Below are 16,289 nucleotides of genomic sequence, written 5' to 3' on the forward strand. Positions count from 1 at the left end.
TATTTAAAGAGAGCCCATATTGTCAAGAGGAAAAAATACAGTTCGCAGAGAAGATGAAAAAAAAATCGTGATCGAGGACAGCTGCGAAGTTGAGATTCTTTTATAAGAATTCATTTATTAGATTATTTCTAAACTTTCTAACATTTTTTAATGCATTTCACTTCGAACTTTCACTTTCAGTGGTATTTTTTATTGAATTTTTCACGACATCAGCATGACCGAATTTCCCCACTGTCAAAGAAAATGCTGCTAGGAATGGCAGTATTAACTCACCACAGAAATGCCCACTACAAAATACCCTTGGTGAATTCGATAATACCGCTACAGTCCACGTGTCGCCACATCCATATACATATACCCCTTGTTTTCTCTCTCGGTCTGCCGTCAGGCAACCAAACCCGCCTGTTTATCCTGAATCCACACCCACGGCCCTGGATAAACCGAGCCCTCCACATCGCCCACTTGAAGTGGGTGGTCTCCAGTATTATCCGAGAAATCCCAACCAACCTTTCTATACATCTTCCCCAGAAGCATGTAGTCCCGTTCCCCCTGGTATTTCATGATGAGAGCTCACACTCCATCTGGCTCCTGCAATTCTCTATATTCAGCATGAGTATACTCAATGTCGCCATTATCTACGATAGTGACTCGCTGAAGACCCCTTTAAAAAACACCTGACAGCGCCAGAATGAGAATGATATTCATCGTGAAAGCCTCAATTCTCACCCTATTCTCTACGGTCTCTGATGTCTATAAAACGACACAATCGATCACCACTAAATTGAAAGGCATTCGGATTTAAAAATAACAATACAGACAATTCATTATGGAGTGCCGGGTGTATCTATTCCGAGGTGGTAGCAATCTACGTCAAGGCAAATGAATCCCGAAGTAGTGTCGTGCAGTTGAAATAGCAGCATCTCGTGCATCATGAATAACTACATCATCGGGAGTGATATAGAGTGACTGATGCGACGTAAATGTGATTCATTTCGTAATCGAAAGCACAGGCCCGGATGTCGGAACGGGGAGAGCTCTGATTCAATTGTTCAACTGCATGAGAATAACTGAGGAATGAATGATGATTTGGAGGTGGACAGGGAGATGAGCTTTAAAAGGAGAGCACTGAGAGGACGAGAATTTTCCTGAGAGACTCGTGTTTACTTTCTTTGAGAAATTGTTCGAGCCTGTGGACTAGAAGAAAAAGCTCTTCTTATTCTTGACATTTTCACCGGAAATTTTCCAATTGAATTTTATAAATTCATGTTAATTGTACGTTTAAGACAAGTCATGTCGACATTTTGAAATGCGAATTATTTGAAAAAGCGCTTCTTTTAACTCTCTCTATAAAAACTTATTCCAACAGAGGGACTTTAACGAAAACAGTCGCTGATCATCTACTACCAAGTAACAGATCTTATCAATACGTAAATACACGTGACGATTGGCAATGGATTTTTCCATGCGCGTCAACAATCGATTGTACCATCCACACATTCCCCGAACACAAGCGTCAATGGCGATCGTTAAAAAAAATATCAATATCTCCAATAGAAAAATTATTTTACTCCGCATATCATGACTCCACGGTTATCCTCTCCCGCCCGCAACTACAATATGTTGGTAACATCTCTTCACATGTAACAAAACCCCAATGTACATAGATGTATAACACGACTACGATACCACCTTTGTGGTTTACGCGCATGCCTGACCGAGAATACACAGGGACGCTGAGGAGTAACCCACGACCCCGAGGGCTTATGCTTTGGGAGTCTTCGGCGTGTTGTGCCACGACGAGGAGCTAGCTCCCCCCGTCAGCACAAAACCACCCCGCTATTCATATTCCTCGACAACTGCGTAACGTCAATCGTCCAGTCCAAATATTCCACCTTAACTTCCATCGAAGAAAGAAAAACCGCTGTCATTGGATCAATCAGGACCGCTCAGACCACCAGGCAATGTTCACCTGAATGTCCCACCAGGTTGACCGGTTCCCGCGATAACATGGAGATTACCTGAATTCACATGTACATCAGCAAGCACATGGCGGCAAAATCACTATTTTTTTCCAAAGCCAAAGCGTGAAAATTGTAATCGTGAATGGTGATGTTGGGTGGGGGCTCAAGTGCTGGTCAAAGAGTGGGGGATGTTTTAAACATCTGAGGGATCATCGCTGGTGTGTGTTGTGTGTGTGAAGAGTCGCTGAAATACACAGGGGGGTGGGATGTATGTGGTGGGGGAGGGGGGGGGGCTTAAATTAAGTTACGGGGCTGAATAGGTGGATCGATGGTGCTGCTGGCTGCTGGTTGTGTATCGTACACTGGTACTCGTGGTATGTCCAATGTGGTACAAATCAACGGGATCATCGTGTCCATCAGTCCATGAGTGACGAGTGGCCCCAGTAGATTTGGTTGCTCTGTGTATTTTCATGACACTGGAAATTTCATTTGTCATTGTCATTGTGTCATGAATGCCATTTACAAACTATAAATGTCACGTGGATCGCTGATTACGAGATATTCAATGGAATTAAATTGATTGTTACGTGATTGATTGAATTATGATTCGTAAATCGTTGGTGTTGGGTTGAATTTTTGGATTTTCTTGGTAAATGCCAGACATACGTGGGCGTACGTTGAACTTTCACACCACCTCGTGATACGATCATTGACACTGCACACTATTCTGAAGATTGAAGGGAAGCTTTTGAAGGTGGATAAGCCGGTGTGAAGCTTTGAAGAGGAAAATAAGAAAATTGTTGAGACGATTTATCAGAGGATTAATGGAAATAGTCATCGAGTTTTTCATGAAATTTTATCTGCTTATCAGTGAGATATACGTGACACTCGATGGAATTAAGTGATCAAGTATTCATGGAATCGTTTCTCACCAGTGGGATGGAGGTGGTCTTTGATGCTGAGTAATCGGACAATTTCCTTGAGGTATTGAGTTTACACTTGCTGAGGAATAAGGGGTGAGGCTCTATGCATCAGAAAGATATTGCTCCGTATACGTTCAAGGGTAATTTGTTAATTACTGTGCCAATTACTTCGACCTGTCGATTATAACTGAGTGGAGTACAGTAATTAGGCTGATCAATTAGAGGACAGAGAGAGAGAGGGGGGAGGGGGCATTGCATTGCAATCGGTGTAACTTCAAGGGCACAATATAGAAGATAAAAAATGAATAAATAACGGAATGAAAAAGAGCCCTGGAACAATTGGATGGAGTGTGGAGTGAGGATATATTCCATTACTCAAATAATAACCTTCCCGAATGAGCTAGGATGGGCAGGAAATTAGTAGTGACGTTGATCAGCAGTATTGTTGCTGATGATGAGCCGACGGTAATAAAAAATTCATCAATTTACTTGATGACTGACGATTCATTTACAACCGAGTTGACTGGTGTCACTCTGGTGTCCTCACGCCATCGCCAGACACCAACAAGACACCTAGTTAATCCAGATAAAGTGGGGGTCACTGATACTGGAAAATTGGATAATGCAGAGACTGCGTTCGACCTTCAAGAGGTCGCGCACACCGACCGGGGCGGAAATGAAGTCACAATCGAGTTTGGAAGTACCGAAGCAAGTGAGATCAGCGTCATTCGATGAGATACAGTTGGAGGCTAAACGTCAAGACGATCAGTCGAAGTATCGTGATCTATTGCCTAAACTAAACACGGCATCATCCTCATCATCGTCGTCACCAGCAAGGTCGTCAGACCAACGTCTGACGACCCTGCGGGTGCCACAATTGCAAAATGCACAAAGATCGAAGTCAGTTGATGTTTATGAGAGGGGCTCACTGCTGTCATCATCACCAGCGAGATCATCTGGCTCCTCAGGATCTAGAAAAAGCGATACACCATTGATACAACTGTCCGGTTGCCATCACTGTGCATGCGTTGAAGAATGGAATGCACGGTTTCTCAGAAAAGATAATGATTCGGAGCCTGAGGAGGAGGATCTCGAGGAAATCAGCATTGAAGTTGTCGATACTGATAACGATGACGATACGAGGAGAGATGGCAGCCCAGAGATTCGTGTTACTCTCACTAATTTTGAGAGAACATCTCATACCGAGATCTCATCTCATCGTGACATCACCGATGTCAGACCCGAGGTTATACCTGGTGAGAGACCACGAAGACTCTCGCGACAGGAAGCTGTCATATCATTTCCCATTGATCTACCATCAATTCTTGGTCCAGATGACGACGACGACGAGTCGAGGGGCGACGATGATGAGGAGGAGAGGGACAATGATGTAGAAAAGTGCAAACTCGTGGTCAGAGATATTTTTCTAACTGTACCTGAGCTTAAGAGAGATCGTGCTGCCTCTGTTGATTCGTGTTTTAATAATAAAAATGGCAATGGTGATGGGGGTGACTGTCTTACTGTGCCCCAGCAGAGCACTAGATCCAAAAGTGTTGATATTGTTTTGCCTACTGATCAACAGACGAGGTACACTGCATTACTACCCAGCAAGGATCACAGAGCCAGAGGGTGGGTACGTTGGGTGTCTTAATGGAGTGTCTTTCATGTAGTCGTGATATTCCTGTAGATAAATCCAGCACGAAACTGCTATTTTTTAGAATTATCGATTATGTTGGTGGCTCACGTGTGGAAAAATCCTGGGGAAGGGCTCTAATAGCTTTTCCCACGAATCAGAACGGGCGACGTTAGTCTAGTGTAAGCTATAAAACACCAATTTTGATTCCCCGTTATTTATATTCTTGTTCACGTCGAGTGGACTTGATTGATATTGAAGAAATCAATTTGAGAAATTGAAGGAAAACAGAATTTATTTTGGTGGCCTAGACGTATACTCCAGTTAGCGACGGATTTTTCTGTGTGATCAGCTGTAAGATTTTTACGCCTCCACAGAAAATGATTTTATGGACGTTCCCAGAGGTTTCGTGGTTCCAGTGATAATACCCTGGGTGTTCATAAAATTATTCCTGATAGAAACCGTAATTCTTATCGACATTCTCCGGTTGTTATGGGGCAGTCTCACGGGGAATCTGAATTCCTATGCAAAAGGATAGAAAATGGAAATTTTAAAAGCATTATCTTCTCTACTGAAAATTCCTAGAAATATCTCCCTAGAATTCGCAATTTTTTCTAATGAAAAAAAAATCCATGAGGAAAATATGAATCCTGAAAATGCAGAATTTCCCACAGGATTACCTCATAATTCTTTCATCACTTCACACATCAATCTCTCTTGCTTGTTTAGAAAAAAGGGAATATCCAGACTGTCAATCCCAGGATTGCGCAGGATTTTTTCATTTTGCCACTGAAATAAAAATATTGTTTGGCTGAATAGATGAAATTCAAATAAAGGCTTTATTCGATTGGAATGAAATATTTGTCCGGTTGCAAATCAGGTTTAACGACGGATTTTCCACTGTAATTGGCTGTAGGATTTTTACGCCTTCACTGAAAATGATTTTATGAAGGTTCCGAGAGGTTTCATGGTGCCTATAAAAATACCCTGGGCATTGCCGATAGAGACTATAAATTCTTCTGGACATTTGCCAGTTGTTTATGTTCCAATCTCATAGGGAATGTAAATTCCTATGCAGAAGCAAAGAAGACTGAGTTTTTATGAGTATTATTTCCTCGACTGAAAATTTAGAAAAATTCTATTGGAATTTATCCATCTTGTTCTGCGTAAAGTTCGTAGAGGCAAATCTCGTAAAATTAAGCTACAATTTCCCACAGGATTTCTTCATATTTCTCTTATTACTTCACACCTTCCTCATCGATAGGAACAATTTTTGGTTATCGTTCACTCAAAAAAAAAGATAATGGCACAGCTTTAACTGCAAAATTAGCATTGCATATTTGCACTTTGCGATCGAAATCAAAGTATCGTTGGAATGAATAAACGAAATTCAAATAAAAGCTTTATTCGGTTCGTATAGGTTGTTTGTTCGCCTGAAAATCTGCTTTCACAATGTATTTTGGTGTGCTTTCCTGCAGGCTTTTTACGCCTCGATATAAAATGATTTTATGAAGGTTCCAAAAAGTTTCATGACGTCTATAAAAACACTCTGAACGTTCATGAAATCGTAAGTCATGAAGACTATAAATTTCCCTGACCATTCTCTACATATTTCCGATGAAATCTCCTAGAGGATATTTTTTGAAAATATTTTTTGTCTGCTGAAAATTCCTCAGAAAATCCCAAACAAATTTCCTCCCCTTTTTCTCATGAAAAAAAACTTCATGAAGAAGAATCCCGTAAAATCAAACTGAAATTTCCCCCTGGAGTTCTTCATAATGCTCTTAATACTCACACATCCATCTCTCTCGCTAATAGAAAAAAATATTGCTAGCGTTCACTCCAAAGAATGAGAATGCCATCAATAACAGGTTAGCACGCCATATTTTCTTTTCACCACCGAAATAACTTTCCACCTTCCCCAATGATAGTTTCACCGAGTGTGCTCTACAAGAAAGAGGAGGAAATAATAAAGATCGACCCTTCCGGTTTTTCTCAATGACATCATTGAGTGTTACATTCCCTTCAGCACAACACCCTCCATATTTTTCTCAAGCGTGGAACCCCATTCGCCCCCTCACTTTTTTTTCACCAGTAATGTAACACGAAACACCTCGGTGAATTCTCCAGAGGGAGGGTGATTTCGGAGTATCCTAAGTAGCTCGCCGAGACCCAACGATAAAATAAATGAGATCCAGTCCAGCCAGTTCTCATTTCGTTTCTTTATCCCTCATTCATTGGCTCTTCCACCTCAACGTCAGTCTCTTGACGTATCTTCCATTTCTTCCATTTCTCATGTCCAATGCTGTCTGTATTATACTTCCGCTTATCCTCTTTTATCTCCTTTATTATCCACCTCACTTGTGGGACATGAGATGAAGCCTCAATTCCAGAGCCATTATTCTCATTCACCGTGAAAAAGTCAGGGGAAATTTTCATTCAACGACAGCACAAATGTTTACTGTTGAGTCGAAAAAGCCTAGAAGTGGGAGTTTCAAAGTCTAACTTTCTCCATTTGATTTTTATTTGATTTGTCCCTTCCTCAGGCAAGATCTCTTCGTGTTTCTGCCTTTATGAGTTGTGAGGATGATTAATGATTCATTACTGGAACACGTAGTTACGAAGGCCAATTTTCCTTAGTAAAAGCAGTTCGTGTATCTGGAATTATCACGCCTTCATATCCTAGTTATTTCCATTCATCTCAAGCCCTCATATCCCCCAGTTCTTACCTTTCTTTATGCGTTGTGAGATCGATTTATCGATAATTCATTACTGTAACTTGTGCTTACGCATGTCGTCGTTTCTTTGTATAAATTCCTGTGCATAGACCTGTAGTACCTTTTGCCAATAATTCTGCTAACTCAATAATTTCAATCCAACTCGAGGAATGATCCCTTTCTGGTGCTTCCTTTCTTGATGATATCTGAGTACCATTAATCAGTGCATTTATTACTGCAACTTGTACTGATGAATGCTGATTTCTCTGCGTAAAAGAAAATATTTCAATTCTTTATTCGTTGATTCTCTTTCATCGCTTTTCCATGAACCTCAATTGTCGGACGCGAGATGAGCTTTAATTTCAATCGCCACTATTTCCATTCACATTGACAAAAGACTCGGGAAAAATTCTTGCAATTAGCACTGGAAATAACGAACGTGTTTTATTTGAATGATTTCATTGTAGTTAGCCTTTTTAGTTTTCGGTGAATGGAGCTTCTATCGTGGTTAAATATTTCAACGAACTGTAGGCACTCTTGCACTTGCGCTTTGATAGCCCTCACTGTGCCGCAGGCTAATTAGTGGTATCGCTGGAGATTGGGAGAATGTGGAATGATATTAGGTGTACTCGTTACGCTGGTTAATTTGGAGAATTTTTCAGATTTGATCAAGGACACTGTTACAACAGTGCAGAATTGTCAACAAGCAGAATACAGCAGTTGTTTCAGGGCTTCTTTAATGCAGTCTCAAGGCGAATTAATTAATTAATTAATTAGAAGATAGAATAATTGAAGTTATCGAGTGGAAATGTCAGCATGACAAATCATTAATATGAACTCTCTTGTAAATTATTTATCGTCTCACGTGGCATGAACTTTTTTTACATTTGAAATTACTACTCTCAACTCTATTAATCTACTTCTTCTACAATTTTCATGTGTTCATTCGATATGCTACGTTTTAAGTGTGGTTAATTGTAAGTGAAAATTATATTTGTTATTAATATTGGGGACTGAGGAAGTCACTGTTGGTCCAATAATTCAATTTCTATGGAGCTAGTGTATGTTTGACAGGTGAAAAAAATTAATGGGGTACGAACACTGTATTTTTAGGAAAGTCTACTAGCAATTCGGTTTTCCCCGTGTTTACAAGGATTTTCTTCAACTAAAAATCAGTAGTTTTGTTATTTTATCACATTCGGGTCTGTATGCTGTTGATATTTCCTTTTTAAAAGTTTCCCGGCCCAAATTTTATGAGTGAAGTTTTATTGAATTCGTCCGCGAAGAAAAAGTCTGTGAGGCGAAACTTGCGGGGTTTGTACCCCCGGTTTTGTGTTGCACAATTTAGTACGAATCATTAAATTCTATAATTTTGTTTTCAAAAGAAATTATGCGAAATGGAAAGTTACAGTTCAATGCAAAAATGCTTTATTGAAGTGAGAAATCCAAACTTATAGATCTTATCTGACGTCATTTATAATTTTTCAACAAAAAAATAAAAGAAATTGGAGTTTAAAAATTCATAAGACCGACCGAGAAAAGCTGATAACTTTTTCAAAGCGTTGGGGTGTTCGAGTTAATTTTCATTCTGCCTAGTAGTAATAAATTCCGATTAGGGGTTATTTGACCTCATTTTTAGTGAATTAAAATTCATTGCGATTTATATTCAAATTTACAACCATCAACTACTAGAACATTTTTAACGAATTCAATTATTGGACTAATGGTTTTTAGCCGAAAAACGCAAAACCCAGATAATAAATCATGAAGGTCAGATACTGTCCCCGGTAATTCGAAACATCCAAGGATCTCCCCGCATGAAGAGTCCTGAAGAAGTTTCCTGGGCAGTTGAAGTAGAACTTTATGCAGCGTTTTTTTTTATTCAATTTTTCCCACTTTTTGCACCAACTTAAGAGGGGAGTCTCTAGCGAGTGAAATTAAATTGAAAAAGTTTGTAAGGAAACGGGTTGAAGAGGACTACGTTGGAGTGAAAAGAATAAAGGAAAAAAAAATAATAAAAGGGATGAAAAAATTGTTAGGGCAAGAGGGAAATCGTGTGGCTTTGTGATTTTTCATAGAAAAAAAAAAACTCGCTGGAGGGGTGGAAAACAGCTGAAATTTTTTCAAAACAACTGTTACAAGGGAATGTGTGCTCCACAGAGATATTTTATTCGATCAAACTCACCCTCCACTCACATTAATTTTATTTCCCCCACCCCTCACGCCGGAAAATGGATGGGAAAATATTTTTCTTGACTTTAACCGGAGTTCGGTGAATGATAAGTAAAATAATGGGATTTGTTCGGGGTTATCTTGGGTTATTACATATTTTAATTTGATTTATTTCATTTTTCAACAGAGGAAGGGAGGAGGGTGCCAGTGGTAGCAGCAGAGAGCCAAGATCAACTCCGGATTGGGGGCCCGATGCCTTCAATGGTGAACATCTGTGGGTGCCCACTGCAGCTTCTGGGGATTTTTGTTACGCCAGTGATTGTTCAGTAAGTCGTAAACATTGAGATTGAATATCTTTGGTTATCGCCTTTGGCTCGGAGGAGAGTTTTTAGGGGATGAGACAAACTGACGCCCCATTTATCTCGCAAACTTTGGGGGATACGAGGGATAAGTATTTTTACTTTGGAAAAACTTACATTATCCTCTACTTTTATCACATTCTGGGGGAGAGTAAATGGTAGTGGACGGGTGCAACGATTATTCCATGGGAATTCTCTACTTTACGAGAACTGTATTCAAATTGTTTTGAGACGTGGGAGGAAGAAAATGGAGGAAAATTCCGAGGAATTCCGTCGGAAAACTCCTTTTTCGTCGCGTAATGCAGAGCATTTTAAGCTTCTAAACAGAACTAAATTGTCCTGACGCTAAAGTACTCGAGAAACCCAAATATTTGTAGCACGCGAGTGAATCAGACAGTTGTCTGACCATGGGGGTCCGTACCCACTGTTTTGTCAGTAGTGCAGTCCGCACAGTACTTCACGCGAGGTTTCTCTTAGATGAAGATTCCCCACAAATCAAAAAGTGAAAATTCTTCCGAAATAATTCCCCCAAATTCCCATGAAATTTATCTACTTCCGGAAACCGATTTCACCGCGATCGAAAAATTAGATTTGTGGATATTCAGACGATATCCATTATTTATTCATTCACAGGAAGCACTCCCAATGTAGCAGACTGCAACAAATAATTCCAAGAAGCCTTCAGTCTATTTAAAAGTTTGATAATTGCTTTTTCAATCATTTTCCTATTTTTGATCCTGTCTATATCTGTCAATATCTGCTCTTGACTATCAAAACGCCGATAAATATCAATTTAAGATCCCTTGCGTAAAGACGACAACCACTTATGAATTAAAATAAAGCTTCAAAAGTACTACGACTACTTAAAAAAAAAACGGATTATTCATTCTTGACTGAACTTTCTCAACTCGTCGCAAGATAAAGTATAAAAAAAAATCAGAACGGAAAGAACCATTTTCAACCGAGTTTTTCAACTCTTCAAGCAAACACTCTCCGCCCTTTTATTTTCTCGCTTCGTATGCATTTGAATACTCTGCAATTCATAAATCCCCAGGTCGTTAGTGCTTTCCTGTTGTGGGGTCGCGTCAATAACTCGGCGTTTTAAGTCGTGCTTTAATGTAACATCGATAGTCCCCCTCCCCTGTGAATGGCACGCCATAACGAGAGGGGTGGATGAGAAAATGTAACAAACTACTGTGTACCACCCCCTTGTAATTGGAAAGTGTGGAGAAAATCATTGTTTTATTTACATCCATAAAAATCTCATTTCCCATCCACTCGACTGTTTATAAACTCGCATTATCCGGCAAATCTTTTGTTCACCCTGTTGAGTAAACGCTTTACCCTCTCCTCCTTGCCCCTATATCACTCGTCGTTTGTTCACCACTGACGTCCATCTCTCTCGTCGTCTCTCCCCCTTTCTCATCCCTTTCATTTCCAGGGCTTCAGATTGACACGCAAGAGTCGTAATAGCCGTACCCCCCGGAGAGGGCCAGGTGGGGTGGGAATGGTGAGGTAGAATCTTATTAAAGCTCCCACTTGCATAAAATTACTTCCCCGGAATAATTATAATCCTCCAAAGGGGTGGAGAGAAAATGAAATGCAGGAAATATTTAGCTAGATTTTTTTTCAATATGAAAATTCTGTAAATACCTCGACAATTTAGTGTTATCGTTCATTTGTTTATCAGGATCAATCCATAGGACATTTCCATACAAATGTTATAATCCTTCATTGGAAACATTGGAACAATTCAATTGTTCCTTTTATTCCGAAAGAACATTTACTGGGAATGAATAAATGTGCAATTTTTATTGTGCCATGAATACCTTTTTATTTGAATAACTGAAAGGATTTATTAAATTAAAAAAATGTTGAAGTGAGTATAAAAATTATAAATAAAGGGTTTTATTCCCTGTGAATGGGTGCATGAAGATTGTGCAAATTATACTAGATTCACAATTGATTATAATCCACCACCACGTGAAATACACTCGGTATATATATTCAACTCACAGGTGATATATTATGACCTGTTTCTAGTTATTCATTTCCATGTAGTCTCATTATCTGCATTTTCCACCTCCTACCGAACGATGGAAAATAGTTTTAAAATGAGACTAAAAACGAGGTTTGCCCACCCCTGATGACATTTGTGTGAACAGAAAGAATGTACGACCGTTTATGTGCTAATTCATAGCGCGCACGTGGAGCTATTTTAAATTGCAAATTCATGGGAATAATTAAGAGTACTCAGTCTTCTGGCTTTTTCCGTCTTTGCTGAAATGATTTTTTTAATGAGAACACATCGTCAGGTTTTATTGCAGCGTTAAAAATTTCTCCTTCTCAGAGAAAATAGATGACATATTTTTCGTTAGTGTATTTCCGTTATCATAAGGCACCAGAAATTAATGAATTTTAGATAATTTTATAGAAAGATGGATTGATGTGGTGGTTTTTAATTCAATTGTTTTATATAAAATTCCGGAAAACATGATAACTCGTGGAATGTCTTCTTGAAAATTCAAATTATTGACGTTTTCAGAATAATTTATGAGTTCTTTGAAAATTTAATGCGCCTAGCTGGTTTTAATTACACTCCGGGGGCGTTGCTATCTCAATATTGTCGAACAATTCGCTCCGTTGATCGACAGAACAACTCAAACACGAACAGCATATTGAATTTAGCGAAGCGTTTGTGAATTTATTTCTTCTGCTATATCATAGGATAATATTATGGTAGAAGGTGAATGGACCTGTGGTTGAGGTTTGCTGGATGATCGAGCTACTTGATGTTTTTACTCTGAAGAGAAATGAAAGATTTTTCCTCAGAGAATGATATGATACTCAATGCGATCCCGGAGAGCTTTGTGATATTGGAATGCGAAGGGAGCGATATGGCGGACAAACAATTGGAGTCTGCAGAAGTTGATGGCTTTTTAATGCTTGCGGAAGGATCGGAAGTTGAAATGAAATCCATTACACTTCACTCTGTCAATACCAAGTTATTGGAGAGTAAAAATATTTCTGTAGAACAGATTTCAGGAGAAATCAAAATTGAAATAATTTTTTTCAGTACAAAAGAACTGGACATTGATTTAAGAAAAAACCGGGGAAGCATTGAAAATGTTGAATAGAATTTGTTATCGAATATGCTGTCTTTACAGCTATTTTTTGTACGCGGAAAATTCTATCTATTTTTCTCACAAAGTCAAAAAATAGTATGGAGAGTATTGTCATATTTTGATAGAATGAAAGAACGATGACAAAAAAACAGAAATAGGTATTCCATAGAAAAAATAATTCTAAAAATATATCGGTTTGTCCCTGTCCACAGAAATATGGACCCAGGGTGAAATGTGCAGAGTGACGGGTGGTGGCACATGAATAGAATTTTCTATCGAGTACAGTTATCCCCAGCACAATTTTCCACCGAATTCAGAATGTTTTTTTATGGCAGAGAAATTATTGATTAATTTCAATAAAATGAACGATAACAACGGAAAATATCTGACCGCAGATATTCCACAGAAAAATGACTTCTAAAAATGTATCGATTTTCCTTTAATTACGTCATTGACAATATAATCCATAATTTTAATCGTTTAATTTTGTACATTTAATTTTACAATTTTCTTTCTGGACAAATAAATTTTAAAAATCGATTGATATTCCCCTGTCCACAGAAACACGGCCCCAGGTTGAAGTGCGCAGCGTGCCGGGTGGTGGCACACGCCCTTTGTGCCGGAAATTTACATTTCGATTGCAAACCGAGTTTTCGAGATGTCGGAGTCCGTCAATATCGTGAACAAGCATCGACCCATCATCACTGGGTACATCGTCGCTCGCAGAAGGGCAAATGTGCCCATTGCTCAAAAGCATTTCAATCGAAATTGAGTTTCAGCTCCAAGGAGATTGTTGCTGTTAGCTGTAGCTGGTGTAAGCAAGCTTATCACAATAAAGATGCGTGCTTCAATGTTGAGAGAGTCGGTGAGAATTGTCAATTGGGTATGCATGGTCCGATAATGGTGCCACCGTCTTGGATAGTCAAGCTGCCGCGTAAGGGTAGTTTCAAGAGTAGTTTGCGTAAATCACCGAGGAAGAAAAAATGTGTAGCTGGTGCTGATGGATCGCCGAGGAGAAAGAGCAGAACCGATGATAAGGAAAAGGACGAAAAGGACCAGGAAAAATTGTGGGCAATAAAGCCTATTCCATCGCCAAATATTCGTCCAGTTGTTGTATTCATAAATCCAAAATCTGGTGGAAATCAAGGGGCTAAGTTACTCCAAAAATTTCAGTGGCTTTTGAATCCACGACAGGTGTTTGATCTCACTCAGGGTGGACCGAAAATGGGATTAGAGTTGTTCATGAAAGTGCCAAATGTACGTGTACTGGCGTGCGGTGGTGATGGTACTGTTGGCTGGGTTTTGTCAATTCTCGATCAAATTGGCGCGTCACCACCGCCCGCTGTTGGGGTACTACCACTCGGCACTGGCAACGACCTTGCCAGGGCACTTGGTTGGGGCGGTGGCTACACGGATGAGCCCATTGGAAAAATTCTATCAAACATTGGTGACAGTGAAACAACACTTCTTGACAGATGGGAAGTCAATGTTGAGAGAAATCCTGATGCCAGTGGGGATGACGATGGTGGCAAGGGGAAAGAGAATCTGCCACTCAATGTCGTGAATAATTACTTCTCACTTGGGGTTGATGCGCATATCGCACTGGAGTTTCACGAGGCAAGGGGTGAGTGATTAATGTATTTCAATTATTGTTTTTCGTCTTCGGTTGAAATTGAGGCGAGAAGTCTGTGGGGAAGTGGCAAAAGGAGGTGAGCTTGTTTAGCTTGCGATGAACTCAGTGAATGTATTGAAGAGGAAGGGATAAAGCAATTTTTCAAAATCTCTTTTCTTGGTAATTTGCTCAGTAAAAAAAATTTAATGAAAATATCACGATTTTCTTCATTTATAATTTTTTTATCGAATTCTGAAACTTATCAAAATGCTCTTATCTCGTTTTATAACTTCACTACTGATTTCGTCATCATATTGGAGTAACATTTTTTTTATTGATATATCGCCCACACATACATCCTTAAATAATAATCTGACATACTCATAACACCCGGTGGTTGGCGCAAGGGGTAACTCGCTGCCTCGCATGCGAATGATTCTCAGTTCAAAACCCAGCCTGATCAATGGTACGATCTAACTTGAGGTCCATCGCAGCATATCCTAAACCGATCAAAGCAATGTAAAATAATGTTAAAAAAGATTTGCAGTGCATCATCATTAAGAACAATAGAAAAAATTATTTTTTCCACTACCACAGAAATTACCAGAGCTGTGAACTTTCCCCTAACTGCCTCCATAACTAAAAACTTAACACCTTAACACACTCTCAATTAATCCAAGCACCGCGCACTAGATAATTCAACCCTAGGAAGTTGAAGCATTTCCAATTAATCCCCACAGAGGCACATCCGGAAAAATTCAACTCTCGCCTCCGGAATAAAATGTTCTATGGCCAGATGGGGGGTAAAGATCTAGTCCTCCGGAAATGGAAGGATTTGTCTGAATTCGTGACATTGGAGTGCGATGGCCAAGACATGACGCCAAAGCTCAAAGAGCATCGTGTGCACGCCATTGTCTTTCTCAATATACCATCGTACGGTGGTGGTACACACCCCTGGGGAGCTGGAAGTGGGACCAAGGAGCCAGCGACTGACGATGGGCTTTTTGAAGTCGTTGGCCTTACGACTTATCAACTTCCGCTTTTGCAGGCCGGTGGCCATGGTACCTGCATCACCCAGTGCAGTACAGCTAAATTAATCACTACGAGAACCATTCCGATGCAGGTAAATCATTCTTAACTGGAGGGGTAGTTTAGCAACATTTGCGGAGTGGTGGGAGGGTAGGATCGGCGTGGGTGTGACCTCTTACGGAATCGAACGAACAACTTTCCGATTGATCCCCTTGTTTTGTTTTACTTGGAGAGATGATTGTCAACATTACGGAGTTTCTGTTAGAATAAGGTTTGACGGGATATAAATAGGGCTTCAAGAAATTCAATGGATATTACGCATAACAATTTTACGGAGCTGGGTAGTAGACTTTTTTTAAATAAAAAAAATACTTCTCGCATATTTTTCACCCAATTTGCACAGCTCATGATTTTGACAATTGAAAAATCATGCAACAACCTAATTGGCAGAGACTATTGACTGAAACTCTTTAGCAATTATGGAAAAGATTGAGCAACTCTAGAAATCCTTCAGTTTAATTTTTTCTCAGTTCTTTCCGCTCTATTTCTCCTTATTTTTCATAATTCATAATAAAATACAGCAGTATATCTGCACAATTTATCAAGCAACATTTCAAAATGTTTAGCATCAGAGAAACCAATCCGCGATTTCCCCGGAAGCATAATAAATTTTCAACTCTGTCCGAACTCCCTCTCCCTCCAGGCACAAATAAACTTTTTACAAACAGAATAATCTATATTTCTCATCTCTGGAGGTC

The 16,289-nt window shown here is 39.5% G+C and overlaps 1 protein-coding gene across 10 annotated transcripts in view; it reads left to right on the forward strand.

Annotated features, from left to right (window-relative positions):
* The window catches only part of Rdga (retinal degeneration A), a 34,660-nt gene that overhangs the window by 12,621 nt on the left and 5,750 nt on the right, over positions 1-16,289 (forward strand). For 8 of the 10 annotated variants that reach the window (XM_064122752.1, XM_064122753.1, XM_064122756.1 and 5 more), the window contains 3 exons: positions 9,594-9,732; positions 13,452-14,514; positions 15,243-15,625. In XM_064122752.1, coding sequence (XP_063978822.1) covers positions 9,594-9,732; positions 13,452-14,514; positions 15,243-15,625 — 1,585 coding nt within the window. Of the gene's footprint in view, positions 1-2,264; positions 4,514-9,593; positions 9,733-13,451; positions 14,515-15,242; positions 15,626-16,289 lie in introns of those variants that run through there. The other 2 variants (XM_064122751.1, XM_064122750.1) reach the window with 2 other exon arrangements.

Source organism: Diachasmimorpha longicaudata, chromosome 6 (assembly GCF_034640455.1).
Source record: "Diachasmimorpha longicaudata isolate KC_UGA_2023 chromosome 6, iyDiaLong2, whole genome shotgun sequence".
In the NCBI taxonomy this organism is placed as follows: Eukaryota; Metazoa; Arthropoda; class Insecta; order Hymenoptera; family Braconidae; genus Diachasmimorpha; species Diachasmimorpha longicaudata.